Source organism: Pteropus alecto, unplaced genomic scaffold, assembly GCF_000325575.1.
Source record: "Pteropus alecto unplaced genomic scaffold, ASM32557v1 scaffold270, whole genome shotgun sequence".
Lineage (NCBI taxonomy): Eukaryota > Metazoa > Chordata > Mammalia > Chiroptera > Pteropodidae > Pteropus > Pteropus alecto.
This window is the reverse complement of record NW_006430735.1, coordinates 6,233,600-6,260,130: the sequence shown is the minus strand read 5'-3', so window position 1 is coordinate 6,260,130 and position 26,531 is coordinate 6,233,600. Positions and strand designations below refer to the sequence as shown.

General features: G+C 47.6%; 2 protein-coding genes across 4 annotated transcripts in view; one reads left to right on the top strand and one right to left on the bottom strand.

Moving 5' to 3' along the window:
- The window catches only part of CFAP44 (cilia and flagella associated protein 44), a 114,596-nt gene extending 108,609 nt beyond the window's left edge, over nt 1–5,987 (top strand). For all 3 annotated transcript variants that reach the window (XM_025051201.1, XM_006905499.3, XM_025051207.1), the window contains 3 exons: nt 886–1,046; nt 2,270–2,404; nt 4,004–5,987. In XM_025051201.1, coding sequence (XP_024906969.1) covers nt 886–1,046; nt 2,270–2,404; nt 4,004–4,177 — 470 coding nt within the window. In that variant the 3' untranslated portion in view covers nt 4,178–5,987. The remainder of the gene's footprint in view (nt 1–885; nt 1,047–2,269; nt 2,405–4,003) is intronic.
- Nucleotides 5,988–5,994: 7 nt separating this feature from the next.
- The window catches only part of BOC (BOC cell adhesion associated, oncogene regulated), a 64,601-nt gene continuing 44,064 nt past the window's right edge, over nt 5,995–26,531 (bottom strand). The window contains exons 4-19 of the mRNA XM_025051212.1: nt 23,881–24,027; nt 21,755–21,898; nt 19,971–20,264; nt 19,366–19,638; nt 17,837–18,144; nt 14,319–14,478; nt 13,807–13,917; nt 13,100–13,306; nt 12,562–12,743; nt 12,056–12,161; nt 11,567–11,689; nt 9,166–9,387; nt 8,188–8,423; nt 7,887–7,963; nt 7,179–7,369; nt 5,995–6,264 (exon numbers count right to left, since the gene is read on the bottom strand). Of these exons, the coding sequence (XP_024906980.1) occupies nt 6,077–6,264; nt 7,179–7,369; nt 7,887–7,963; nt 8,188–8,423; nt 9,166–9,387; nt 11,567–11,689; nt 12,056–12,161; nt 12,562–12,743; nt 13,100–13,306; nt 13,807–13,917; nt 14,319–14,478; nt 17,837–18,144; nt 19,366–19,638; nt 19,971–20,264; nt 21,755–21,898; nt 23,881–24,027 (2,969 nt within the window). The 3' untranslated portion in view covers nt 5,995–6,076. The remainder of the gene's footprint in view (nt 6,265–7,178; nt 7,370–7,886; nt 7,964–8,187; nt 8,424–9,165; nt 9,388–11,566; nt 11,690–12,055; nt 12,162–12,561; nt 12,744–13,099; nt 13,307–13,806; nt 13,918–14,318; nt 14,479–17,836; nt 18,145–19,365; nt 19,639–19,970; nt 20,265–21,754; nt 21,899–23,880; nt 24,028–26,531) is intronic.

Sequence of the window (26,531 nt, the reverse complement as noted above, 5' to 3'; positions counted from 1 at the left end):
CTTAGGTAATCCAGTGTTCTCACACCGAGGAAAGATAATAAACAAAGTAAAATATATTGCATGTTACCTGGAGATAGTTGTTAAAAAGAAGTATTAAAAGGACTAGGAAAGAGAGTGCTGAGGTCCATAAGAGGACAGGAAGCTCTCTTGGAAAGGTGACATAGCTGAGAAAATGTGGCTCTCTCTGGTTAGAGGACAAGGACTGCTCTTAGTTACACTTTCAGAATTGAGTGTACTGGAAATGAGTCTTCACAGGTCTTACAACTTGCTTTCAGAAAATGGGGTGGGCAGAGTGAGCCATGTGGCTATTTGGGGGAACAGCATTCCAGACAGTGGGAACTGAGATGGGAGTGAGCTTGAAATATCTGAGATGCAAAAAAGAGGCAGGCATGTCTGGTATAAATGAAGAGACAGATGTGGGAAAGGACATAGTAGGAGGGATGAGGGGCAGGGCAGGGTGGATTATGTAGGGCCTTATGAAACAACAGAAGGACTTACATTTTTACTTGGAGTGAGATGGAAACTTCTGTTAAGTGCCTGCTCTATTCTTAACACTAGATGCTATAGAGGTCAATAATAAAAAATGAGAAACTGAGTTCATAATTTAACTCCACTAGCAGTCTGAGGAGGGGCAGATCAGAGTGTGTTGGGAAAAATGAGTCTGTTTTATACAGGATTTTGAAGTAGATGAAATGGCAATGCAGAAATGGGCATGTTAAGTGAGGAAAGTAGCAGGTGAAAAGTCACAGAGGAATAATCGGCTGGTAACAAGAAATCCTTTACCATCTTACAAAAGCCGTTCTTAGAATGTTATTGTTATTGGTATTGTTCATTTAATAACAATGGAAGCCACTGAACAACCTGATGGTCACTGTCTTCTTTTAGAAATGGAAGAAACAGTCCGTCAACTAATGATCAGCAAGTTTGGCCGTGTGATAGACCTAGAAGCTCTTCAGACACTTTCTGTGAATACAACACTTGAAGAACTGAAGATCAGAAAACTTCGAAAGGAGCTTTTGAATGCAAAGGAAATCAAGATGTGGGAGGTAAGGATGAGAGGGCACGTGATCTACTTTGGTTCAGTTTGGGTGGAGGCAAGAAATCCTGGTGAGCTGTAAGTGGTTCCTGCGAAGCATCCGTACAGCTGGAGGCGGGTCTCTGAGCCCCACTTGCCCCTCCCCACCTGCCCCCATTATCTTGTGATCTTAAGCCTGTCTTGGCTTCTTCACCATTCACTTAGTTAGAAGGACTTGTCTGTCTTGGAGTGAAAGCACCAACACTGGGGTTTGGCATCCAGGGCGCATGTAAATATAATGGCAAAATGGCATGAGAGATTACAGAGAGATTTCATTTTGAGGTCTACATTAGTGTACAAATGCTCTAATAGTTTTAGAAATGAAACTGCTATACTCTGAGGATCTTAATTGTATGTTTCTATATAGCTTTTGCATGCTGTCACAATCCGGAAATTAGAAAACATCTTCTAAGTAATAAATTTTATAACAAGGTATGGACTGTTTCGCTGGTAGGGTCTTAGAAGATGTTAATGCATGCATTGTTCCCAGAGCCATGAGATGAGGCAGTGCCCCAGTTACAGCCTGATTCAAAGGCAGGAGCTTTTACAAAGATTTTATAAACCCACAAATCACTATGACTTCTCCAGTTTACTGTCTTATCTCATCAGTAGATAGGAAAAAAGGAGAGGTTCCTAGTGCTTTCTTGTCTCATCTTTTCTTATCCAAGATTTGCCACTGTGCTGTGAAGAAGCAGATTACTTAAGTGTTTATGTCAACAGGACAGGTCCCTATCAGGGGAATACTGGAAAGAATATGTGAAATCTAAAGTAATTTGTTGAAGCAATAAGAGAACAAAGGAAAGCCTTTGTTCTAGCAGATGTGTGGCCATTCAAGTATTTTGGGGATCCTGGGCCAAAACTGGGGAAAAGGCAATACGTGAAAGTTTCCCACTTAAATTATCATTCTCTCTTTTAATTAATGAATACCAACACTCAGTATGCACACTGATTTCTCTCCTCGAGAATGGAGTGGCTTCTATATCTGTCTTATTTTTACCTACTTTTTATCTTTTCTCTAGTCAAACCAGACCAAATGCAGTTGCTTCTGGTTGCATTTTCATACTGGCTTCTGATGATATTTTCCTATGTGCACATCACTCCATTGGCCCAATGGTTTTAACCAAATCTGGACATTCATTTTTCTCTATTTCCTTTCATTCATTTAATTAATTTTGCATCTTCCTGCTCTGGTAGGAGAAGATTGCTCAAGTGCGATGGGAACTGATGATGAAGACAAAAGAACACACCAAAAAGCTCCACCAGATGAATGATTTGTGTATTGAAAAGAAGAAACTTGATTCTCGATTGAATACACTACAGAACCAGCAGGTGTGCTCCTTTTCTTCATACCCTGTTAGAACTGGGGAAGCTCTGTAAAGGTAGCTCTCAGAGATAATGCATGGGGAAGTAAGTTTTTAAACTGAGGTCTGTCTACCTCCAAAGCTGACTCCATTGCTACTATTCTTACAAAAATCTTCTTGGGATGGCAAGAAGATAGTGTCAAAAAACATGTCAAATAAGAATGACTAAAATTTGTTTGGATATGGTAAGAATGAGGGAAAAGTTAAAGTGACTTTAAAATGACCGACCAGTGTGACAGGGCATGAGTTGGCACATGCATTTTAGCTGCAAGTTTCAAAAAGCCCCATTGAAAGTAGCTTAAAAGAAGTCTGGAGGCGATGACTAAGGGGTTTTGGTTTAGTGGGCCTGTGATGTTGGGGTCAGTATCTCTGTGATTCTGATTCTTTGAGGTTTCCTTCAGAGTCACAAGATTGCATCAGCTCAGTTTCACATCCATAGGCCAGCCCCCTTTTTTTTCATTTAGAAAGCAAAAGTTTTCTGCTTATATCTACTTAGCCACCCTTAGCTGGAAGAGAAGCTGGGTAAAGTTAGTGTATAGCTTTCATGGCTTCTAAAGTGAAGGTAGGCAAGGGAGGAGAAGCAGAAGCTATGGGTAACGGTAGCCTCTACTTACTATGAAGGTCTGCCATAGTAAGCGAGAGTCATGGACAAGTCATGCGCTTTTGGCTTCAGGTAACCTGGTCTAACCCTGCTTCTAACCCCAAGAATATAGAGACTTGGGCCTATATTAAGAAATTCATGAATTTCTCAGTCTCAGTCTCCATATCTGTAAAAGTAGAATAACGCCATCTAGTTCACAGCGTTGTGAGGATTAAATGAGACAGCATATGTAAAGCAACTGGCAGAGAGTAGATACTAAATACGTGGCATGTCCCTTCTTTTAACATGCATTCAAATTTTATTGAGCATCTACTTATGTAACAAGCTCTAAGGTGAACACTGGGTAGTGATGAGATCTAGGCACACTGGGCCCTGTATCTAAGAGGCACAGGATCTCTTCAGACACATAGTGATCAAAGAAACATTCAGGTAGAACCATAATAGCTTGCCACTTTTTTAGGTTTAAAAGTGGTCAAGTATCATAAATTTCAAATGGTTCAACCTAATTACAATGATATATCATGGCTGTTTTCATAGAACACAGAACAGGAAATCCTAGCCTAGTCCACAGGGCAAAGGCGGCCTCCCTAAAAGTGATGTCTGAAGCATGAGCAGGGGTGGGCTCGACAGGGAAGAAATCAGACAAGGAAATAAAGATTTCCTGTTTGAGAAAAAAATATATAACTATAGGCTGTATAGAAAACAGAGGGACCTTGCCTTTTTGATTCGTTATGAGCCCTTCAGGGTATGAATGACTGATAGTTTAATGAGTTACTCATCTACAGGGGACTTGCATTTTGAGTTGTTCATTAGTCCAAAGGGACACATGTCTAATGGTGGGATTTCAGGCTATGTGGGCCTCCTTAAAGGAGCTATGGCTGTTTAAACTGACTGGAAGGCACAAGGACAGGGAAGTTTTCACATCTCAAATGATTCTTACAGTAGGGAGGTGTTTTCTCTCAACAGGGCAATGCCTTCCAGGGCCCTCGGAAAGCAGATACTGTGGCGAGAGAGAAGGTCACTCAGCTGATCCACTTCCAGGCAGAAAGGATTTTGGCCTTAAAGGAAGAGATCGCTCTTTTGCGTAAGAAAGGTGGCCTTATCCTCCCACCCATTCAGACACCACAGGAGAACAGATGAAAACCCTGGGCCTTTTAAGTTTGCTTTTTTTTCTCAAATCCATCCAAGATTTCTGACATAAAATTCACCAGAAATTCAGTTTCCTTGTTTCCTGCAACAAGCCTGTTATTTTAAAGTGAACTGATCTAAAAGTCTAAAACCACATCTAGTGATGTAGTTTCAATAATTTTTGGTAATCTTAGGACTGCAGTGCCCAACATCTATTTATTATTGAATGGAATCATTTTAGATCTGTTTGGAACCAACTAGATTGAGTATGAAGTCTTAGAAGACTCTGTCTCAAACTGCAAGGAAGCATCTTTGATACATCCCATTTTAGGAAATTTGATTTTTGGTTATCTGAATTTTTAGCCATTGGCAAGAAAAACTATCATTGAGAGCATTGGCCCAGATTTGAGGTTCCCCCTGGATTAGCTAAGTGAAAACTGAGAACATTAGCCCTGTCTGTCCCACTCCTGGAAGTGACCTCTAGGCTTTTGGCCAGGTGGTCTGAAGTCACATCTTTTTTCTCTTACCTGCTCTACCTCTCCTTTCCTAGCATTTCCATGTTATGTATAGTCCTTAATTTTATTTAAAATATTTTTAAAATACTGCTTTTCTGAAAATACGTTGTGTCTCAATGACAATTTTTCCAAGTTAGCTGTTGGATAGAAAGATTTAACATCTAAAAGTTGGCGCTGTTTCTTCTGGCCAGCAGAGGGTGTACTTGTCCTAGACCATTAGAGTCACTCCTGGGCTTTCCTATCATCTTGTTTATCCAATTCATGATGAGAGAAGCCAGGGTCTGGCGTGACCACTCTTAACGGGATCAAGTGGCATTTCATCCATAATTCAGCTTTACTGAAATCTAGAAGATAACGCTGCAAGTCTGCCTCCATCTAGTTCCAGTTCCACATTTAAAGGCTGATCCTGTGGTTGGACAGCAAGCAGTAAGAGAATGCTGATTTTAAACAACTAGTGAGTCAATTCCTCTGGCCATGTTGGTGTATCAGGTACCACATGTTCACGTGTAGCAATAACACTTAACTAAAGGGAGAATATACCGGGGCTTCAACACATACCCCTATATAGACAGTGTTACTGATACGACCAGTTTTACCTCAAGTCCAGTCCTAGGTAAGAGAACTGTGAACCCACTTCTCCCTGCCTACTGAACACTGTCTCCCTCTTGGACTAAACACTTATTAATGTATTCTGCATGAATAAAAACTGACATTCAATATTTACAAGGCAAAAAATTAGAAACGTCTGCCACCATTTCCAGATCTCATCTCTTGATGGATCTGAAAATGTCACAAGTGGATATTTTCTTCAGATACTCAAAGACTCAATCCTGAGGGGAATGCTGACTCATATATGACGAAGCCGAAGGTTACAGGAAAGACTAAACATTTATTTAGAAGTTACAGTGTTTTTAAAGATATGTTGCCACAGATTATTGATTCTGGAAGGTTTTTAATGCTTACAGTACTGTACACATCTGAGTCTATTCTCATGGGCATCTGAAAATGTTTTCTGTAGCACCAGTCCAACCATCTTCACAGGTGTCTCCAGCCTGTGATACTGTGGCCCTTGCTTTTCCCTCATGGTCATCGCGAACTGTGCACCTAGGATTCTTGCTTTCAGCAGCTACTCTGCAGGCCTCCTCAGTCTGTTTTGGCTAGTCTGTGATCCTGGTCGACTCCTGCTATGTTGTAGCTCCTTCGTTTTCCCTCTCATACGCCCCCGGGTAGGATTCCCTATGTCTCTGTGTCTCTCTGGCATTATAAAAACACATATACATTTATTTACAACTGCATAAATATATAAATATGGCTATTATAGAAAAATAAATACGAATTTTCTCTGTCCCTTTTTAAAAATGATAATATAGAATCTTTCTGGAATACTGGCTTCTGTCTAAATTCTGGGAGGTGGTGTTTCAAAAGATACATGCACTGGTGGGCTGGGGGAGAGCCGGAGCCCAAGCTCCTGTCCTGTGTAGGCCCCCGTGGGGTGTTGGGGACACCACTCTCCTCCACCCACTTGGCAGGACTCAGGACTGTCCACTTCTTCAACCGGTACAAGGCCCAAGCAGCATGGGGGCCCTGAGGGGAGAGAAAAGTAGGACACATTAAAATCCAGACTGACCAAGAACCAATGCTCAGTGATATGGGTCAGTTTCTCCGTGATGGCAGCTGGTTACACTGGTCCACCCTTCTGGTATGGTGTCTGATCATGATCACTCCACTCACAGTTCATTCCCCTAAATGAGGCAGTCCAGTTTTAATGATGCTCGGTCTTGCTCGAGGAGGTGCCTTTTAGAATTTCAGCTCCCAGAGACAGGGTCAAGGACCTACATCCATGCCATGGAGGCTAAGAAACTAAATTAGCCAAGCCTCTGAACCAGCCTGCACCCAAACAAGCATCCACTGATCTCCAAGAGACTGGCACAAGGAAGATACCACTGAGATGCTCTGCACTGAGGGGGCTGGCCTGCCTTGAGTCCCTTGCAGAAAAAGTTCTGTGGAAGCACAGAGGGTTACGATGATGATGTTTGCAAGAACTTGGCTCCTTAATGATTGATGTAACCTTAGTCCTTAATTAAGAGACAAGACTGAACAAAGCAAGGTATTTCAGAGTGATTAGAGAACACCTCTTAGTGCAATGAGAGGTGGTAGGAATTTGTGAATGGCCTTGAAATGCAGAGCCCAGAGGACTTCTTTCTCTGAAATGGCAAAGTATCCTTTTCTTTAGCCTTTGAGGACACAGCTTGCCACACCAAAGAAGGACCCAATGGGTACACCCCTGCAGCTCTGCTAGGCCTTGAGGAAGGAAGAAGGGTGGCCAGCCACCTTCCCTTCCTCTGTCTCTCCTATGTGAAAGCTATGGATGGCTCCTTACCAAGCATCACCATTGATGACTGTTATCTTCCCCTCCTCCAAGCCACTCCTGGGTCCTGGATGCCTACCTCGTGTCATCCCCAGACTGTTCAATTTCCTGCCCTGCTCCTGGCACTGACCTGGATGAAAAAGAGGGTCCCATGTCACTTCAGGCCCAGGATTCTGAGGTACACTCCTCATTCCTGACTGGCTGGCAGCAGCGGGCTGCTCCTGGAGGTGGCAGTCCTGGTGGGTCTGGAGTAGCTGGTGAGTTGAGTCATCAGGCAGTGTATATAAGTAAGAGCCCTCGTCTGGGTCAGCCTTGGTTCCCCTGCATGCATGAGACCAGATTGGGAGGTGAGGTACAGGCAGAGTGGGCCCGTATCCCCACTGGCCAGCTGCTTCCCTGTCCAAGGGCACCACAGGGGGTCAGAGCTCAGATGGGCAGGGACTGCTCCCCTTTGAACATCAAGAGGTGTCACATCATCATTTCCATGGGAGTAATTCTAGTCTATCTGCATTTTATTCCATGCAAGTCCCAAGTGTATGAAAGAACATAGAATCAGGTGTCCAGGGGCCTCTGGGCAAAGCCAGCAGTACGTGGCTACTCTGGCCTACCAAGTGAGGGGAGGATTCCGAGAGGCCAACCCATGCTCCAAAGCAAGAAAGGGCATCATAGCTACAAACACAACAACCAGTCCAGTGGAGCAGGTTGTCAGATGTGGGGATCCCCACGTGAAGCACTGGTACTCACCTTTCAGTGACTGACGCTAGATTTGAGGACCTAAAGAGTAAGTAAGCTCTAGGGCTCGGGAGTGGAAGGCAGGGATGGGGAGGCGCCTGGTTACCTGGGAATCTGGTGACTGTGGACGCCATATCCGTTGCCAAGAATGGTCTGCCTCAGCAGGCTGTTGGTGTCATCCTGCTGCTCAAATGAAAGGGTAACAAAAAGGCCACGTCTGAGAGTCCAGGAAACTTTCCTGTTCATACTTCAACAGGATAAACTGTTCCTGACTGAAGAAAGCCTGGCTAGTAGCCCAGTATTAGAGGCTGGAAGGGAGGAAGCCCCAGAAGGCAGCCCAACCACTCCCTCCACAGTGGCCTGCCTGTACTTGCCCGTACTTGCCCATACACCCAGAACTGCGTTACCTGCTGAAGCTCCCCCGGGCAGTGCTGCTGAGGTCTCATGCCTGCATAGCCCAAGGCAGTTGCAGGGCAGCCCCTGTTCACATGGACCCCATTGGCACAGGTCCGTCCATTGGTGCCACTAAGGTAGGGCTGCCCATTAGCTCGGTGGCCTGGGAGTCCTCCCAATGGTACCATTGTGTATTGGCAGGAGGAGGACAGAAGGGCACTTCGAGGAAAACCCAGGTCTGTTGTATGTTCTGGAAGAACAGAAAGATAGAGATTTGCTTAGGCCAAGGAGGCCTGGGGCAGCTTGAAAAATTTCCACATGAATCTCAGAAAACTCCAAATGAGGTAGGCAGGGAGTTGATGCTACCCCAAGAATGAGAATATTTTCCCTCAAAATACTCTTCCTGTCACCCATTTCTTTCTAACATCTAGACTTTTTCTGCAGTGGGGAGATGGGTGAGGAGAGAGAGAAGCAAGGGTGGGTTTAGCGGAAGGAGCTGGTGAACCAACGAAAGGAGTAATATTTAGGTGAGGCAAGTTGAGCAAGTATGTTGCCATTTGAAGCAGAAGTTAGTGGATAACAGTCAGATTAACCTAAGACAAGGGGGAAAGCTCAAGGCAGCCCTGGCCCCAGAGGCACAAAATGTTTGGAGGGAAGAGGCAGGTAAGTAGGAATATGCAGTCAGAGCAGCAGCTTCAGATATTGCAAGTAGTTGGAAGTGGGTAAGTACTGAGCTCCCGAGATGCAGAGAGGACAAACTCCCACTTCATACTCTCCTCCATCTGTCAAGGTCCTTGAGCTGGGAATAAAGGGCCCAGTCTTGGAGTATTCTGACTCTCCCCAAGCTCTCTGGGGGACCCTGGAGCTTGAGCTCCAGTGAATGAGAAGCAGGGTGCCTCCAATCTTTCCCTGGACAGAGGCCTCTTGGGGGACTGGGGGCCCTCCTCCCCTCTCTGGGCTCCTTCCTGATGGGGCTGAGGAGGGTCACTCACTCTGCTTAGACCAGGCCCTCCACAAGCAGAAGGGGATGAAGGCGACGATGATGAGGACGACAGAGCCCAGCACGACCCCGACAATCAGGTAGGGCAGGTCACTGGAGCGTGCCACCATGGCCCCTGTGCCCACTGGCCTCTCAATAGTTTCAGGGGGTGGCGGCTGAGGTGGAGCAAGAGTTGGGGGTGGGGGTCGACCAGGCTGACCAGAAGACTTTCGAGCTGTAATGGTGAACAAAACTCACATCAGCATCTATTTTTTTGACATTTCTTTCCCAACGAATAAAAAGAAAAAATATTCTGATTCCACAGATGTCGGAAAGAGGGTCAAACTCACAAGACAGGGCCTCGAAACCCTTTATTAGATGAGTGTGGTGTCCAAGCTCAGCACGAAATCAGTACTTGATGTGAAATTTGGTGGTGTTGAAGAGAACTGAACTTTATATTTCAAAATATAACCTGAGATATTTGTGAGTCACACACTAGAGTCAGACTGGATCTTCTGGGCATAAGTGGTGTGGGGGTTTACTAGGAGAAGAGCCTGTGAACTTTTAGAAGAAAATATAAAAAATGCATGGAACCAACAAAAGAACTGGGAATGGAAGAGTTTACTCGTGAATTTGCTCTTCCTGGGCAGATTCAGAGATGTGAAGTACTAGGTAGGAGCTGGGGTCACAGAGAAGGAGGATGGGTGTGTCGGGACTCCCTAGGACAGACAGTAATTGTGAAATGCCAATTCAAAAGCGACAAGATGGTGAACTTCTCATCTGGGTTTTGCTGTCATCTGACATCGTTAACTCTTACAGCGTCTTCTTGACTTTCCGATACTACAGGCTTCTGATTTCCCCACTACCTCTAACTGCTGCTGCTTCCATTTCTCTTTTCCCATTCTTTTCTGTCTTCTCCTCAGATATTAGGTCTGTACTCCCTCTGTGAACTCTCATCTCTTCCCATGATATATCCTAACCTATATCCTGATGACTGCCAAATACCCCTGGCCCAGGACCCTCGCCAGACAGGAGACCGGCTCTCTTGGGACATTTGCATGTCAATGTCTCAAAAGAATCAGACTCTTAGTAAGTCTCTTTCACTATATTCTTTTCTCATAGGATCTGGTTCTCTCCTGGCCTCCGCCACATCAAGTGGCAACATCACCTGTGTGGTACTGCAAGCTAAAAACCTTAAGGTCTCCTTGAACTCCTTTCCCTCTCTCCCAGCCCCTACATGCTGTCAGTCCCTGGTCCTACACACACGTCCTCAGAAAAGAGACCCAAATCCATCCCTTCTCTTTACGTTTACTTCACAGCCCCTGTTCTTCCCCTTTAGCCATTCTTGCATAGTCATCAGTGACTCTTCTCCACAAACATATCCAACAATGACCTTCCTCCACCTCACAGCCAAGAGGGGCCTCGATGACCCAGTGCTCACCATTGTCCCTGGCCTCTTCTCTCTCTTGTCCTTCTGCCAAGTGCCCTACATTCCAACCATCTGGAGTTACTTGCAGGCTGATCTGGTCCCTTAGGCCACCTCTCCTCAGTCTAGCCTTAAGAGTCAATACTTCCAGAAGACCAGTATGAAACCTTTGTGAAGTCTCTGTTCTTTGCCCTGGACACTGTGCTTGTCACTTGATTTGTAGCTGTGTAGGTATCTGCCCCCTTGCACCACTGTACATGATAGAAGGGCAAGATGTGCACACGAGTCGCTCAGTATTTGTTGAATAAGTGATGGAAAGGAATGCAAACTGAAGAGAGAATGTGGCCATGATGGGAAAATGGGTTGTTTCTTTGTCTCTTCTTATTCCTTCGTGATTGTTTCCTAATTTTCTTTGCAATACACCTGCTATCTACTCTTTCAGTATTTGCAAAATGGAGATAATGATATCTATCCACTTGACCAATGTGAAACTATTAACACGTTATTATGTGAATATGTTTAACAGGGGTTAGTGCAGAGAAAGCGTATGGGCTTGTAGTTAGCTGAACTCTGCCCAGAGCCTGCTCCACCTGAATTGGCTGCATGACCTTGGTCAAGGTCTATCTTCTCCTGATGCTCAGCTTCTTACCTATCTCAAGGGGTTGTGCTTAATTAAGTAAACCAACCAATGTAAACATCAGATTTAGCATAGGAATAAAGTGTTTATGGAAAGTTCCCAACCTGAAAATGGGTTCTATTCCATGAGTTCATGTGTGAGTCAGTTCCCAAGTTCCTAACCCATTCAGACTTAAGACTAGGCACAGGCAAATGAACAGAAGGGTTAAAAATGACAAAATTGAGGGGTACTTGGGAAAAAAGTGAGTCTTCCTGGGGAAGATGGGGAAGAGATACCCAGCAAGGCACACACAACGGCGACTTTGTCTGCTGAAAATGACGAGAGGAGAGCAGAAAACCCCAGGAGAATCACCTTTGGTTTCACAGATCATCACGTTGCTGAACTCGCTCTCCCCTCCTTCATTGAAGCACTGCATCTTAATGTCGTAGGAGGTCTCTGGCTGCAGGTGGCTGATGGAGTGCCAGTATCTATCCCCTGGGGAAGAGAACGAGAGTCACATGTGGGGATGTGTATCTGGTTTGCTTGGCCCCCAGGGGCAGGCAACCTCAGAAGGGGCTGTGTGTCTGGACTGGTGCCACTGACTGGCGCAGGGGTCATGTGGTAGAGGAACATTCAAGGAAATGTTCTAGGTTCCCACTCAAGGTACTGCCGTCCCATCACCATGGGAAGTAAGTATGTGGGTTTATGAACTTGCTGACCCCAAGTGTGACACGAAGGAGTTAATGATATGGGACACAGATGCTTTGTGTCATATCAGCCCAGGTTTTATACTTTCACCAATGCTGACATGAGACCCCCTTGCCGACAGGGGAAAGTAAATCACACAAAAGTGTTTCTCACCTTCCACCATATCCTTCTTGTAGTCACTATCATTGTCACTGTCTGTGGGTCGATAATAGATATAAAAGCCATGGATTGGAGTGTTGTTGTTACTTGCTGGAATATACTATAAGGAATAGAGAAGAAACGTGTTGACAATGGAGCAGAGAAACCATCAGGTGAGCAGAACTCCTGGGGGATGGAACTTTTACCCCAGCCTAGAGTTTAAAATTCACTGGGAGACCCTGGCAGCTATGATGTCCTGTGATATCCCCAATGCTTTCTGGAGAATGCTGTAGAGATCACTTATTACTTTATTTAGCTTGGAGACAAGAAACAAACTGCTATTTCCCCAAAGACTTTAAGTCCCCTCTGAACCTGCCTGGGTACGTGAGGGCGAGTCCCTCAATTCCCAGGTACCCAGACGGAAAAACACTTAAGGGGAGGCAGAAAAGTAGTTCGTGTCTGCCTCTGCCCAGAGGAAGCGCAGCCTGTCTTCCCGTTGCAGTCTGTGCAAGGCCACTTACCATCCACTTGAGCATGATGGTGGTCTCATTGACTGCATCAGTGAAGGTGATGTAAGGGCCTGCCACGGGCCTCTCGTATATGCGGCCACTGTAGCCGGACACCACGTAGGGCCGGGATGGGGCGCTGGGCTCGCTCTCCCCCAGCATGTTCAGAGCCCGGACCCGGAACTTGTAGGAGGTGCCTGGTGAGAGACACTCACTGAACCCAGGAGCTGGGAAACACCTTCCGACTCCCCCACAGCCCATCGGCCCAGATATGGAGAGAATGTTCTCGGCAACCCTTCCCCAAAAGCAGGCCCCAGAGACTCACAGGAACTCCTACCCTCATCAGAAAGGAGCCACGCAAGAGATGGCTCTGGACTCTTAGGGAGAGAGGAAGGCGGGGAGGGTTTGTGGGGCTGAGGTAACACCACCAAGAGGTTCCACGAGTCTAGCAGAAGGTGGAGGACGAGTGAGAAGAGCCTCCAAAGCCCCCATTCTCCTCCCAGTGGCTGGGGGGCAGCCGGGGGACCAGGTCGGACAGTGGCCAGGCCCCTACCTTTCTCTAGGCCTGTGATCTCCACTGAGAGCAGGGAGGGAGGGATGGCACTGGTGGCCAGAATCCAGTCCCCCACTTTCTTTAGCTTCTTGTACTCCACACGGAAGGACTGGATCGGGAAGCCACCATTCCCACGGGGAATCCAGGTCACGTACACGGATGTCTCAGAGGCCATGGAGATAGTGGGCCTGTCTGGAGCTTCTGGGGCTGAGGGAACCCAGATATGAAGGCAGAGGAAAGCAGGAGGCAGGGACGTGATTAGAACACGGTTATGTTGCAACTGGACTTGGCCTTCTCCTCCCCATAGCCCGCCATTCCCTGTTGGCTGCGATTCCCTGTTGGCTGCATCAGATCTCCCTAGGGCTACCTGGGTTCCCCTCTCCCAGGAGGAGCAGTCAAGCTAAGACCTCTAAAAGCTATACTTTTGTAATGTCAGAGGACCATGGGCCAGCTACTCTCCCCTCCACTCTCTCTGGGCCCACAGGGTCAGCAACCCATGTCAGCTTCCAGTGTTTTTATTTGGAAAGCTCCCATCTATAGTTCCTCATTGTGGTTAACTGGGGAGATGCCAGGAAAATGTCATAAGGACTTCCGGACCCACAGAAACAAGATCCCATTCAACCTGCAGAGGTGAGCCTTGCAGCAGTAGACCTGGTTCTCGTTTTGACTGCTCATCACCCCTGCACCCGGGGTTGCTGGGGGCTTACGGGAGAGGCGGCCATGGTCTGGCTGGCTGCTGCTCTGGAGGCTGGCTCCAGGGTCATCTCTCTGGATCTGCTGCTCCTTGCTGGCCAGGATTTCAGGTTTGGGCCGCCGTCCTGGGTAGAAGTGGGTTGAGATCAGCAAGGTGGGGAGTGTGTGTTAGGTCTCTGTTTTCCACAGAGTCCTTTCTGCCTGAGGTCTGATAAGGTGATGCAAAAAACACAGGACACTGGAAGTGTGGTCTGATCCCCAGCTCAGACTGACTGCCGTGGTATTGCATCTGGCCCCTGTGTGAGGGGGCGGGGTAGGGGATGCCAGAGAGGCTGGCTGGTGGCTCTCCTGCTGAGCAGTGGGACTTCAGCCTGGGCACACAAACCACAGGGAGACAGTAACTCTAAGAGAGATTACTTTTAAGGTAAATGACTGGGACGAGGTGAGTAAGGCTTCCCAGCTGGGCCTGGTAGGGTTTGCTCAGGCCCATGGAAACCCCGAGCTGGGAGAAATGATCGACTCTTACCAGTTCGGAAGGTGACCATGGCCGTCTGGCCTTCGCCTGCACAGTTGTAAGCTGCCATCTCCACTTCATACAAGCTCCCAGGGTCAAGTCTCGTGAGGGTCAGGCGGTGCTGGCTGGCCGGAATGCCAGAGATAGTCCAATCATCAGATGAGTTTGTGACCTGCTGGAGAAAGTGGCTGATGTCAGGACCTGCACCTCAACCTGGAGCTACAGGTGGGCTGTGGGTTGCAAGGAAAGTGGAACTGAGCCCAGGAAGGGCAGAAGGAGGGAAAGGCGAATGGGCCAGACTGGGGAGGGGTGGTGCTGCAGAGCGCAGACTGGTCCTGCTGGCTCCTGGACATCCATCCTCTCTGGGACAGTGAACTCAGGCTTCCTGATCTCTCAGCTAATGGCCCCATCAAAGAAAACCCAGAGGGGAAGGTCAAAAGGCCTGACTGATATTGCTGAGAATTTCTCCAAAGACTTCTCTCTCATCCTGAAAAGCTCCATATTTACTTTCTTTCTCCTTGCTCTCCTAGAAGGAACCAAACATAGTTCCTGCAGTTTATATTCTAATGAGATGAGAATGGCGATAAAAATAGCAGCACCAGTAGAAACGGCCACTCTTGCCAAGTGTTTACTATGTGCTAGGCATTAAGCACTTAATATGCACTACAAAGTGCTTTCATGACAATAGCTCAAGAGACTGGTGTTAATATTCTCACTTAACAAATGAGGAGACTAAGACTTAGATGAGTAATCTGCCTAATATCACATCGCAAGTGAGCTCAGAAACCACGAGAGCACGCTCATAATTGTAACATATCCTAGAAAGAAAAAGAATCTGGGAGCCAGAAAATCCTGAGTTCGAATCCTCATTCTGTTTCTTACCAGCTGCGTAACCTAAAGCAACTTCCCTAACCTCTCTGATCCCCAAGCTTTTCCTTTGTAAAACAAGGCAAATAAAATCTCTCAGATTATTCTGATTAGGTGATTTATGTAGTGTTGAGCTTTGAACTTGGCTCACAGCAGGTTCCCAATAAATGCCCAGCCCCTCTCCTGACTGCCCCACATCCTTCACTCCGTGAGGTCTCTGCCGTTTCAACCCTAGTTTTTCTGCTCCCGCCCTCAGTCCTTGCTTAGAACTTAAAAACTGTGGATGAATTGTAATGACTATGGATTAATGTTAATGGTTTCAGATCCCCAGCTCTTTAAAAACAATAAAGGAGCTCCAGGCTTCCCAACAGGCAATGCTGAGACAGGCTACTTCCTCTCACCCACCCTACTTTTCAGGACAAAAGACTTAACTGCCAACTGTGCACATCTCAGAGAGCCTGCTGGAACCTGAAGCTATGGTTTGCTGAAGGAACTAAACAGCTGGTAGGAAAGCTCTTAACCCCAAGCAGAATATTCCCAAGTAGAACAAAACCTGCTATTCAAGGGACTGGACGGTCTGGGCTCATTAATGTCAGGCTTCCAGGATTTGTTCCAAGGGGAGAAGTTTTTACAAACTGAGAATCCCCAGTGGTGCTGGAAACCCAAACACAGTAGCCCAGGCTCTGCAGATGTACCAGGAAATGAAACTTGCTTCACTGTGTGAAAAAGTGAAAATGAGCTAAATGATTCCTAGTCTCCAGCAAGAGAAGGAGGCTGAAAAAACAACACAAATGCTGTTTTGATTCCCAAATCTTTTCTTATGTGATGATCTTTAAGACATGTTAGTTCCTCAAGGAAGGAAACCGCTTTCAAGATATAATTTCTGCCTTGGCAATGTCCACCAAATAGCTCCAAGGGCCCCACAGTCCAGGTCCTAATAAAAGCCAGCCCAGCGGGGGATACTGTCCTCTTATTTCCCCTCTGTCCCTTCTCCCTCAGCTCTCCCAGTGCTGGCCTCACACTTCCACTGGGCTCAGAAATGAAAATAAGAAATGGAACGGTAATTAGTCACCGTCACACACACTGAGACAGTAGACGCAGCCTCAGCCTGGCATTTCCGGATCACCACGCATGGCCTTTGCCAGCCTGCCTCTTGCTGAGGCAGTTTCGTGGCCACCTATTGGCCTGAAAAATATTATTCTTGCTCTCATGCTGGTTCTTGTCTCCTGGGGACCATGAGCATTTGGCCTGCCCTGATCTTTGTCTACAACTCTGAGATGGAGGTGTCCAGTTACACAAGGAAATAAAGATTGAGACCAGCCTTGCCCCATAATCTGAGCTAAACAATGCTGCTTTTTGTTAAAAAGTTATTCACCCCCTTTGCTGGCTGGTGTGAAGACGCCAGAAAGCCACGGGTTAAAGAGAACTGCCCCACCCTGGCCCACACTTAGGAGGCAGCATTGCCCTTGGTGTCTTTCTGACAAACCCAACATCTCTGTGGACTTGTCCTGATCCAAGGTCTCCTCGGAGAGCAAGAAAGGGGAAGAACAGAATGAGAGGGGCCGCCAGGGTCCAGAGCAGGGGAAAGGGCTTCTGCACAGCCAGCATTTTCTGCAGTGCAAGGCTAGTTTTGTTTGTTTTCTGGAGGAGGAAGATGAGTTGATGAATGCTTTTTGTTCCACATTCATATATTTTCCAAATTTCCTTCAAGTGCACATAGTACTTTTATAAGCAAAATATTATGAATACAAAATAAAATCTAGCATTTATAACTCATTATTACTTAAGAGATTTTTAAAAATTTATTTAAGAACAGTAATTGTCTACTGTCTAGTGGCCTTAGAAAGAAAACAGCATGCACCTGGGATGAACGGAAACATTTTTCAAGGGCATTTTTCTAAAGGGAACTTTATGTCCTTCCTCCTTGAAGGGTAACAGCAAATGCGAGCAAAGCCTTGAACACGGGTGGCAGCCTGGGGGCCCTGTCCTGCCTCACAGGACAAACTGTCCAAGAGGAAAGGCTGGTTCGGCTCTGTCCCATACCCTGTGAGAGCCAGAGAGTTCTTCTCTGACAGCTCCCAAAACATTCACCCAGACAGACTCCCTCTGTCAAAGAGAAATAGTTAAGGTCTGAACAACGTGATGTGTTTTCAACTCAAACGCCTGCTTGTCAAACCTGATCCATGATGAATCTTAAGAACTGAGGGGGTATTTTACAGCCCTCAGAGAAAATTCTTGTTCACAAATATTTGTTTTCCTGGCTGTAGAGCTAGCTTGCCATGCCAGAGTTCCTGCAGGTATGTACTCAGAGCTTACTTTGCTTAAAAAACAAAACAAAACAACATCAACAAATGACAGAGGGAAGGACGGGTGATGGTTAACAGGGAGACTATTATTTCTCCTCTGGGACTGGAAGCTGGTGGTGTCGGCTTCTGGGAAATCAGTGCATGGAGCTCAGACCTGAAGGCAAACACATGGCTTTTTTCTGGGCTGCTTAGGGTCCCAAATGCCCAACACAACCTGATTTCTGGGAGGAGAAAGAAAGTTGTGCTCGGCAGTGGGAGTTGCTGGTCCAGGCCTCAGGAGCTCAGTGGGAGATGGCCAGCAGGCAGAGACCCCCTGCCCAGCCTGAGAGGAGGTGGGGATCACGCCAGGCAGCATACCTTGCGGTGTTTCACCACATAGTACAGGATGGGTGCCCGACTGCCACCCTCGTGCCGAGGCCGCCACACAAGCTCGTATGAGTCACTCTTAGAGGTCCGGGGTGAGCTGAGGATGATGGGTGCCTCGGCAGGAGCCACCTGCCCCTTCTCTCCAGGGCACTGTAGGGAAGCTGGCTGCACGGATGTCAGAGGCCTTGGGAGACCTGAGTGCCCCCTCAGCATCTGGTCAGGGCTTCTGGGTCTGAAGGGTGGCATGGGAGGTGTAGCAGTGTCCAGTTTAGCATCCCGCCATGGCCTCGGGGTTGTGCCTGGAAGACCAAGTAGAAAATAAATACAAGGGAAGAAAGAGGGTGTCAGTACCCCCTGGTCACCTGCTGAGCAGTTGCCCACCCCTCCCCGGGAGAAAAAGGAGAAGACCAGCTGGGGCTCAGGACCTGACATGAACATCAGTCCACTCAACACACAGCCAGGCTCTGCGGGAAGAGAGAGGGTCACGTCCCTGCCCTGCAGGAGGGAAAGCCCATGCCCAGGCTTCTCGCCATGGCATAGGCGTGGCAGGCAAGCATCTCTGCAACCTGCTTGTTTTCCTGAGCCTACACACTAGCCTCGTCTTAAGCGAACTATCTCCTGAGGTGCAAGAACCCTGTGCCCTCTTTCTCATGTCTAATGCTGGGAATGGGGGCATGTCCCTTCACTGTGGGATCTTAACACTATGGCACGACAGGGGCCTTTTCCGGCTCCACTGCATTGACTGAGAAATGAGAGCTGTGAAGCCAACTGTAAATGCCCTCTGAGAACCTGAGGACAGGAGAGGCGGCGCTTACTCCAGGAAGCCTCCACGGACTCTGTCAACCAACACTAATTTTTCCTATACCCGCATTGACTGAGAAATGAGAGCTGTGAAGCCAACTGCAAATGCCCTCTGAGAACCTGAGAGGACAGGAGAGGTGGCGCTTACTCCAGGAAGCCTCCACGGACTCTGCCAACCAACACTAATTTTTCTTATACCTGACCTCCTGCACCACAGGAGGTCGGCCATCTGATAACGTTGATTCAACATTTCATTATTTGTCATCATATTTTTCTGTTTATTTCCTTGAAAAATTTTATCTCCTCCATGAGAGAATTCTTGAGGGTAGAGTGTTACGTTCCTCGGCATCTCCCACGTTACCTAGCCCAGTGCTGAGCACACCTTAACTGCTAGATCGGTATGAGTGTCAATGAAAATGAAGCGAGCCGAGAAGGACACACTTGCTTTTCTTCACTCCAGCACAGTGGCTGTCAGATTGGGTTCCATGGAACCCTGTGAACCCAAATTCTGCAAAATAATTAAAATGAGTTTTTAAAATAAAATAGTTAAATGGTTCATTTTCACCAGTGAAAATCTGCACTTCCGACTTTTTAGTAAGTTCATGTAAATTTGAACTTACAACTAAAAGCCACTTTTATCTATTTTCTATATTGGGGTTCTATTTTGGATTTCATTTGAGCATACACAGCTGGAGTCTCAGCCCTTGGGCTGCACTTGCCTGGCCTGGCGGTCCTCAGCTGGACCACTGCATGGGCGCTCCCAACTTCATTCTCGGCCATACACTGGTAGACGCCTTCATCTTCAGGCCCCACACTGACCACTCGCAGGGCCCTACGGGTCAGTCGGAGGCGCTGGCTGGAGGTGAGGGGCACAGCATTCCTCAGCCACAGCACGGAGGGTGGGGGGTTCCCGCGCACCTCACAGGTGAGCTTGGCACTCTGGCCCCACGGGATGACCAGCTGGGACAGCTCCACAGTGACTTCGGGGGGTTCTGCCGAGAAACCAGAGCAGGGATTAGAGAGGCTAAATCTTCCTGTCCAGGGCCAGACAGGCTGGGGAGGGAGCTGCAGTCAGGAAAGGTCCCAAGTCTCTTCCATCAGAGTCATGCCAGGAAAGGCCAAAAAGAGAGCTGCCAGGCCCTTACACCCTAGTCCCTGGGATCCAGGGGTCTCTGCCTCTCTCAGTACTCCTCCATCACTCGTTTGGCATGTGACCACTCACAAGGCGTGTGACCCTTTATCGGTCTGCAGTTTTGAGATTCTAGAAAGGCTATGCAGGCCAAAGAGAAGGCAAAGGAGGAGAAGGTCTGCAGAAGACACTCACCGAACACCTGGACGTTGTAGAGGATGACTGCTGCCCCAGGCTCTCCTACTCCGTTGTCAGCCATGCAGCGGTATGTCCCCGAGTCCTCCTCACTGGTGGTGTCAATGAGGAGGTTGCTCAGCAGGAAGCGCGTCTTGTTGTAGCTGGCGACACTGGACCCATCCTTGGCCCAGGTAACTCGTGGGGGTGGGATCCCACTAGCCACACACTCTAAAATGAGACTCTGGCCTTTGGTAACAATGATGGTCTGTGCCTCTGGGGGGTAGATGATGCGGGCAGCCTCGGCGGTGGAGCCTGCGGGGGTGAGGAGGGGAAAGACAATGCATGAGACAAGGACTTGGTGCAGAGGTTCCCCTCCGTCCCACCTCAGGTGGCCCGGCCTCAGGAGGCAGGCCCAGAAGGCATGGATTTGGAATGAAACAGCCTTTAGGAGCTTATGACCTATGATAAGTGGGGTAAGTTACTTAACTCCCCTGGGCCTTGGTTTCCTTATGGGAGACAAGGATCTCCTGCAGGGAGCTGTTATGTTAAGAAATGAGATAGCAGTGGAATAGCATCCTGGACACAGCACATGTCTGGGTAACGATGTGTGCTGGCCAAGAGAGAAAGATGAGGGAGCGGACAGAGAAACAACTTACATGGTGGAGGTGATTTTCCTCACTTGAATTCAGTAAATGAAGTCTAAGACCAAGGATGAGATGGGATACAGTGTCCCCCAAACCCCACCCATGGGTCTCAGTACCCAGGTGTCTCCCACTGCATAAGCATCTCACAGTAAGCGTCTTGCTGAGCTGAGCAGGACCTATGGTTTAAACCTATGGTTTAAAGATGTGCATTTCTCAAACTGCGAGGTCCTCCAAAGCAAATAAACTACCTCACTGGGTGCTCAGCTGAGGAAACAGCCATCTTTTTTCAATGCGGGGGGAGAGACCACATAGAATTTATTGAATGGCACGCTGCTCTCCATGTGCCCCCTTCCTCAGGGACCTTCATAGAACCTGTTGACTATGTGTGATTTTGCTTCATGTGCCAACCAGGGGCAGATAAGGTTTTATAAGAACCTGAAAGTCATATAACTTGGGAGGTCTTCTTTAAGAAAAAATACCCACAAAATTATAGATACAAAATTAGGCGAGTGAGCTTTGCTTCATTAACTTTATGGTAAATACACCTCTGGTGCCAACTTTAGAACCTAACTCCAGGTAAGATGTCATTTTACTGGACACGCAGGGAGCCCAGAAAACTGTCTGGCACATGGGAGGTGCTCAGCAAAGGTAGCTGCTGTTTTCACGTAAACAGGGAGTGTGTGGGCCTCCATGGATTTTCATCAGAGGGAGGTGTTGGGCACCCTTCAGCAGTGCAGACAGCGTGGACACAGCCTGGCGTCATAAAAGGAAGGCCCTGGTGGCCTCATCTAGGCACCAACGCACCATCATCTTTTTCTGTGCATATGCTGTCAGGGGCTTAGTGCCACGTATTCCAACTGATCCCCGACTATGAAAGTAACACAGTGAAGGAAAGCTCTCAATAGGCAAGAAGAAGGGGATGTCCCCCACAGTGCTCTGATGTGACCAGGAAGCATAGCCACCTCCTTGAGTCAGGCTGGAGGGCTGTGAGGGGCTGGCACTTGGGCTGGCTGGAGAAGAACCAGCCACATGTGAATCTAGTCCTCAATGTCCTATTGGCCTGAGTCCAGCGACCTTCACCCCAACCTTGGAGAAAAACTGTGGGATGGGGCACCCCTCAGGCCCCGCCCCCTCCATCAGGGAGCCCGTGACCCTTACGGCGCACGCGCAGCCGATCACTGGAGCCCGCGGTTTTCACTTCCTGGGTCACTGGGTTGTAGGCGGCGCACTTGTACATCCCCTCGTCCTCCTGGCTGGCGTTCACAATCTGGAGGTTTCCTGATGGCATGATCAGGTAGTTATCTGAAGAAAAGGACAAGTGGGGAACATGGGATGATTTTGGGCCTAGAGGACTGTACCTGACAGCTCTCGCAAAGGTAGCGGGGGCAGGCAGGGCAGGAGCCAGGGGCTGCTCACCTGAGTCCCAATAAGCCCAAACCAAAAATGCTGTTCTCCCCAAAGGGACAGAAGTGCCAGGTAATGAAACTAATGGACCAGCTAACAAACCAGCTGGCTGACTAACCCCATCTTGTTAGTACATAGGTCTGTGGAAGAGCATTTCATACTTTCGAGAGAGCTGGGTAGGGTGGAAAGAGCAGGATTTGGGATCAGTCAGACCTGGACTCAAGCTATGGATCTGCCCTGTACTAACAGTGTGATCTTGGACAAGGTAATTAACTTTGTAGAACTTGTTTCCTCATTTCTAAAATGACAACCTGTGCTGCCTCTGAGCCACTGTAAGGATTGAGGGCCTATGCTGCATATGTGGAAAATGACATAATCATTCACACAAGCCACCGATTTGGGATCAGTCAGACCTGGACTCAAGCTATGGATCTGCCCTGTACTAACAGTGTGATCTTGGACAAGGTAATTAACTTTGTAGAACTTGTTTCCTCATTTCTAAAATGACAACCTGTGCTGCCTCTGAGCCACTGTAAGGATTGAGGGCCTATGCTGCATATGTGGGAAATGACATAATCATTCACACAAGGAGAGAGGGAATTTGACTTTAGAACTTCCCATCGGTCTCCGTCATGGGCACAGCTTTGAGCTACCTCCCGACTGAATTTCTGCAACCAGGGATGAATATTCTAAGCCCCAATTACCGCCCTCTCCATGGATGCCACTGAATCCCTCTTCATCACTGGCCTGCTAGGCTGTATCTGCTCTTGGACCAGGGGTGCCAGGACGGTGGTGCCCCAGGGCTGTGTTCAACTTCTTTCAATAGGAGACAGATTCACAGCTGCTGGACATCTCAGTAACTGAACTTCCTGGTAGCCTGCTTTGGGAGTCATGGTGTCCCCCTGTACTCTGGGCTCATTGAGCCTGGTGCCTGCCTGCCACTGGGCTGCCCTAGGTTTGAGCTGCTTAGGTAAATGCCAGATGGAATGGGAAAAGCCCTTGATCCTTGTGGGATGGGCAAATCTCCTCTAGGAGATACTGCCAGGCTTCTTCTGGGGACAGTAGGGATCAATGCTCTTCTCTCAGTTTCCACTTATTTCTTAGGGGTGGGATTAGGGTTTTTACCCTTTCAAAAAATTCTTTTCTGTATTTTCTATATGAACACATATTTCTTTCATAACCAGAAAAAGCAAATAAAAAATATTTAAAAATCTATAGGATATTGTAAAAGGTAACATTTTAAGTTGTGAGGTCCAGTCAGGTAGGGTCTGCATAGGTTTGAGTGCAGGGTCAGTTGTGGATGAAGCTGACTTCGTCTCAAGAGAAATCCCCTCTTTCTGCTGGAACTCTGTGGACTAAAGCTTGGCCTCTCCTGGACCAGCTGTCGTGTCCACTGTGGCCTGAGCAGGAAGCTGTGATAGCTGAGATAGCTGCATTACCAGGAAAATGGAGAGAGGGGAAAACTCAACTTCCATTAAAAAGGATACTCTGCTGTGTGGGAATGAGCTCCACCTCCCACCAGGGAACCCCACAGCTGCAGGAATGGCTGGGTTTGTCAGACAGCTGTCCTGTGTGTGCCTCGGGGCCAGGAACTCACAAGTGGAGAGGATCTGGAACCCTGTACTGAGAGGCCTGATCAAATGGAGGCAGCTCAGCAACATCTTCCAGGGCCTCAAAAGATGAAGAAATTCCTCATGACAGGACAGAAGACCTCCATAATAATCCCTTTAGAATCCTATGGCCTAAATACCAAGGTCAAAGACGGCTAATCAACATGAAGAGAGGGCTGTCAGATGCTGATGTGGGGCTGGGAACCAGTGCTTGGAGGCAGCCAGCTTCCCTCCTGGCCTTGGGCTCTGGGCTCCTGCTTGCTCACTCACCTCTGGATGCCTCCAGCCATTCTTGTTTGACACTGTATCGGACCTGGGCTTTTGGGTGACTCTCAGGAAGATGGCAGGCAATGACTGCTGTGTTCCCCTCATCTACTTCAATCACATGCTGCACATCTAACTTGAAGTCCTGGAGATCTGTAGAGAGGAGGGAAGGTGCTGGTTGGGCCTCAATGGGGGAGGCATGCAGTGTTTCCAGGTGGCTTGTGTCTTGGGTGTCTTTAGTCATAATAAACGGCTGTAGAACCTCACATACTGGGGGCTCTGTGGGGGTCCTCTGAGTCCTTTTTCTAGCCTTCGTCATCTATGAGAGTATATAAAATGGAATGTGTGGCCTTCATCACTGCATGGGAGTTCAACTTGGTATATGTAAGCTGTGGGGGTAGGGAGTGGATGTAGAGCAGTGGTCCCCAACCTTTTTGGCACCAGAGACCGGTGCTCCTATGAGAATCTAATGCCTGATGATCTGAGGTGGAGCTGAGGTGGTGATGCTAGCACAGGGAAGCGGCTGCAAATACAGATGAAGCTTTGCTCGCTCACCCACCACTCATCTTCTGCTGTGTGGCCTGGTTCCTAACAGGCCACGGTCCAGGTCTGTGGCCTGGAGATTGGGGACTCCTGATGCAGAGAATTCCATCAGGAGGTGCCTGTGATACAGACCAGCCTCTTCTATTACACTGAGACATGGGGGTTAGGTGGCTAGGCCCATTGGCCCTACTGAACCTGTCTGAAAACAGGTCATGGTCAAGGTATAAATTTTCTGGCACAGCTCAACTAAAGGAATCTGAAGAGAACAATGAAAGAGAACGCTGATGTCTTTTCTCTAGTTCAGTCAATAACAGCCTCCCTTGGTACTTTTCAGACATCCACAGTGAAAAGTGAGAGGCCCAAGATACCATTCAATTGCCAACCATGGTTATAACCAGAAGGCTGATTCCTGCTACCCAAGAGCTATACTCCATGTCATGGATAATCCTTTCTCAGAGCTGGAATGGGGATCTGTGGATGCCGTAAGGGTTTTCAAAGGCAAAGAGGGATCTCCCTGGTGTGGCTTAATGGCAGTGGATGATGGCGGAGCTGAGGGTCTCTGGAAGCATGGCAGCCATCTTTCCAGGCTTGGCGTGGTGTCAGGAAGACTGGGATCTAAACTGGGAGAGGATGGACATCCATCTGGAAAGAAAGCAGGACGTTTCCCAAACAATCCAACAGTCCAAACAACAACACTCTCTTTGTAGGAGCCAAACCACTGATGTTGCTGAACAAAATGGGCCATTTGTGTAACAAAACGATATTCCAAATTTGGTTCAAGAATTACAGCTGAATTTAACTTGAGAGGAAGTAAAACTAATGGAAAGTAAGATAAGGGAGATGAAAATATTTACCCACTCTCTTCATAAAGGTACTTAGAAAATGCCCTGGAGGCGATCTCACTGAATGCTGACTGCACCAAATTTTGCTCAGCAACTGAGAACTGATACCATCAGAGCTTGTGATTCCACTACAAGCCCCCACCTGCCTGTGTTATTTCCACTGGAGACCCAGAGAAGGCAACAAGAGCAGGGATGGGGCGGGGGAGGTCAGGTTTATCACAGGAGAGATGATTACCAAAAACAAACTACTGTCACCAAAGGAGAGCCTGGTGAAGGAGGCACTCAGTGAGGTCATGAGGTTCTCACTTAATGGACTTTCCAGAAGCTCTCAGTCAAGCCAAGCAGAAGAGCCCTTTTGTTTCTATGAAAGGATCATTGTCCCTTTGATTACGATATCAGACTGTGAACTTTTTAGGGGAAGGGACCGAATCTCCTTCATATCTATGTTTTCTAAACCTTACCCAGGGCCTGGCCCAAGTAAAGGCTCAGTAAATGTTGAATGACTGAATGAATGTCTTGGAGCTGGGCCTCTCAGTCAGGTACAAGATGCCCAGTTATGTCGCCTGCTAACTCAAATTTCCTAGTTGAGTTTGGTCTACATCATGATCTCAAGGATAAGGGCCTAGCACAATACATTTTCTTCAAACCTTTTATCTAAGTGTGGCTATTTTGAAAATAGAATGTTTTGAGAATGTTACTTTCAGAGTCATAGGAAAAAGGTAAAATAGGTTTAATAAATGTGGAGTAAGAAATACATGCTGTTCATGGAGTGGTGTGGCAAAAATGACGGATTGATTACCCAATTCATTTTTATTGCCCCATTTCAGGATGACCAAGTGGTGCCTGTGGGTCAATGTGAGATCTCTCATGGATTCCTTTGGGTGACCGTAGGGCCTAATGGGCTTTTAAAGAATTTTCTTGTCATTAATTTTGTGTGTGTGATATCTGACCCTAACTAAATTATAAAAATTTCTAATAGGCAGCCTATTAATTTTGCACTCCATACCCCCAACCCAAGCCCCACTGCCTGGTATTCAGGATATAGCAAATGCTTTCTAAATCCTGTTGAATGAATAGTTTGGAAGGCTGAGACCAAGACCAGCCTCATGGGTATGCAACCAGTGCAGCTGCACAGGGCCCCTTGCTTGGAAGGGGCCATTGCTTGGTTTCATGCTTTGTTGTCACCATCCTGAAATTCTTAACATTTAAACCCTGCATTTTCATTTTGCACTGGGCTCCACAAATTACACAGCCTGGTCCTGGCGGAGCCTC